General features: G+C 37.6%; 1 protein-coding gene across 1 annotated transcript in view; it reads left to right on the top strand.

The window, feature by feature from the left end:
* Positions 1 to 216: 216 nt before the first annotated feature.
* The window catches only part of LOC138351803 (acidic leucine-rich nuclear phosphoprotein 32 family member B-like), a 17,169-nt gene continuing 13,967 nt past the window's right edge, over positions 217 to 3,418 (top strand). The window contains exon 1 of the mRNA XM_069303811.1: positions 217 to 326. Within this exon, the coding sequence (XP_069159912.1) occupies positions 217 to 326 (110 nt within the window). The remainder of the gene's footprint in view (positions 327 to 3,418) is intronic.

Genomic DNA, 3,418 nt, shown 5'->3' with positions numbered 1-3,418 from the left:
CTTGTGGGTATAGGTATTCGCAAGGCGACACAGCATTGCCGGCATTCATATCCTCGATCAGTTGTATAGGTGAATTAGTGACTGAGAATCTACTAGAATACCTAAAAGACTCCATTGGGATTTATGATCCCAAATTCACGGACGGAGCCGGCCTGTGAGACAATCTTGTCAATTTTCAACATCGTCCAACTTTCCAAACGACTGCAAACAGGCTAAATGGACCTCCCTATTTTGGAGACCATTGCCACCGCAATGCTGGAGGCAGCTTCTGGGAAGGACAAACCACCCCAACTAGCTGTGCAAGCTCCCCATGCCGGGGACTTTCTGTTGGCTATCCTAATTCCGCGTTGGGCTCCCGCCTGGACGATAGGGATCTAAGTATTGGTGTTGCCCTGCGCCTTTCCGCCCCTATCTTCACCGAACACCAGTGTATCTGCGGCTATGCGTCGGCATACCAATACGGCAGCGATGGTCTCATCTACAGTAGGTCACCGGGAATGATTGCCAGACATGAAGCAATCAATAACATCATCAAGAGAAGTTTGGCTACAGCTGGGTGTCCAGCACAAAGGGAACCTCAGTTGTGCAGACCTGACAACAGTCACAAACGCCCAGATGGAGTCACCCTGCAGCCATCCACATGGTCTTTTCCGAATACTCTTTATTTTCTTCACTGAGGCTAGGTGGTAAAAAAATATAATATATATATATATATATATATATATATATATAGAGAGAGAGAGAGAGAGAGAGAGTACCACCTTTGGCTGGAAGAAGTGGGACCCTTAGCCTCGGAGGAAATTACACATAACGCATTAGAAGGAATGTTTAGGTCCCCTCCAATACAGTTTCTGTGTGCTTTTCTCCTATCACCCCCTTCCTTTTGTGTTTTGTTGTGCTTTATTAGATATATATATATATATATATATATATATATATATATATATATATATATATATATATATATATATATATGTCGTACCTAGTAGCCAGAACGCACTTTTCAGCCTACTATGCAAGGCCCGATTTGCCTAATAAGCCAAGTTTTCCTGAATTAATATATTTTCTCTATTTTTTTCTTATGAAATGGTAAAGCTACCCATTTCATTATGTATGAGGTCAATTTTTTTTTATTGGAGTTAAAATTAACGTAAATATATGACCGAACCTAACCAACCCTACCTAACCTAACCTAACCTATCTTTATAGGTGAGGTTAGGTTAGGTACCCGAAAAAGTTAGGTTAGGTTAGGTTAGGTAGGTTAGGTAGACGAAAAACAATTAATTCATGAAAACTTGGCTTATTAGGCAAATCGGGCCTTGCATAGTAGGCTGAGAAGTGCGTTCTGGCTACTAAGTACGACATATATATATATATATATATATATATATATATATATATGTCGTACCTAATAGCCAGAATGCGCTTCTCGGCCTAATATGCAAGGCCCGATTTGCCTAATAAGCCAAGTTTTCCTGAATTAATATATTTTCTCTAATTTTTTTCTTATGAAATGATAAAGCTACCTATTTCATTATGTATGAGGTCAATTTTTTTTTATTGGAGTTACAATTAACGTAGATATATGACCGAACCTAACCAACCCTACCTAACCTAACGTAACCTATCTTTATAGGTTAGGTTTGGTTAGGTAGCCGAAAAAGTTAGGTTAGGTTAGGTTAGGTAGGTTAGGTAGCCGAAAAACAATTAATTCATGAAAACTTGGCTTATTAGGCAAATTGGGCCTTGAATAGTAGGCTGAGAAGTGCGTTCTGGCTACTAGGTACGACATATATATATATATATATATATATATATATATATATATATATATATATATATATATATATATATATATATATATATATATGTCGTACCTAGTAGCCAGAACGCACTTCAGGGCCTACTATTTAAGGCCCGATTTGCCTAATAAGCCTAGTTTTCCTGAATTAATATATTTTCTCTAATTTTTTTCTTATGAAATGATAAAGCTACCCATTTCATTATGTATGAGGTCAATTTTTTTTTATTGGAGTTAAAATTAACGTAGATATATGACCGAACCTAACCAACCCTACCTAACCTAACCTACCCTATCTCTATAGGTTAGGTTAGGTTAGGTAGCCGAAAAAGTTAGGTTAGGTTAGGTTAGGTAGGTTAGGTAGTCGAAAAACAATTAATTCATGAAAACTTGGCTTATTAGGCAAATCGGGCCTTGCATAGTAGGCAGAGAAGTGCGTTCTGGCTACTAGGTACGACATATATATATATATATATATATATATATATATATATATATATATATATATATATATATATATATATATATGTGTGTGTGTGTGTGTGTGTGTGTGTGTGTGTGTGTGTGTGTGTGTGTGTGTGTGTGTGTGTGTGTGTGTGTGTGTGTGTAAGTATCCACTAGGAAAATTAAAAAAAAATCCGAACGTTTTCGTGTTGCACAACATTATCAAAGAAATAAACAGATGGCAGATTTATTGTTGAAGATTAAGCCACCCAGGAGGTGGCACGGGCATGAATAGCTCGTAAGTGGTACATTTTTTGAAGTGAATATGATCTTTGGTGGTGAAAGGATATACTGTGTGCTGTACTCGCATTTAAATCGTCAGTCCTTACCATGTGGCTGCTATCGCAGGTACGGATTCTGCTTGACAGTATTTATGAGGGTGTCCAGCTGCTGGACACCTTTTTTGACCAGAAGAGTGGCAGTGTTGATGGCTTCAGGGTGGTCACTGCAAGATTGAGAGTGGGACTTCACTTTCAATCTACACTACAATGTTTTTAAAGCTCTTCTAAGGTCGTTGGTTGCTTCATATTCCTGGAGATAGTGACGTAATGGATTTTCTGTGATTGTTTGAAAGAAGATGCATTCCCATTCATTGGGTTGGCAAGCTTTCAGGTTGCATCTGTAGGACAGATGACAAATTGATGAAGATTAAGCCACCCAAGAAGTGGCACAGGCATGAATAGCCCGTAAAACAAATGACAAAAGAGTTTGAGATTATTTATACCAAATTACACCTGACTGGACTAAGATACATTACCTAAAATATCGATTAATGGCAGTGACAAGAAGGTGAGATGATTAAGTGGGTATTAACTTAGGTATTCGCTCATTCTCAGAATGTACTACACATCCATACTATAATATACATAATCAGAATAAATATAGCTATAAATATATGTATAAACACAATAAAACGTGAAGCAACAACAACAACAACAACAACAACAACAACAACAAATGGTCCACTTCCCTTATACTCTCAACAACTTCATGACTCTACAGCTCCTCTTCCGACATTCAGATTGTCTAGTATGTTTATTAGCAATAAAAAAACATGTAAATCTGTGCATACTTAAACATGGAAACGACGGTGCTACTCAGTCTTCCAGGCCT

Source organism: Procambarus clarkii, chromosome 51 (genome assembly GCF_040958095.1).
Source record: "Procambarus clarkii isolate CNS0578487 chromosome 51, FALCON_Pclarkii_2.0, whole genome shotgun sequence".
NCBI lineage: Eukaryota > Metazoa > Arthropoda > Malacostraca > Decapoda > Cambaridae > Procambarus > Procambarus clarkii.
This window is presented reverse-complemented; position numbering and strand designations above follow the sequence as displayed.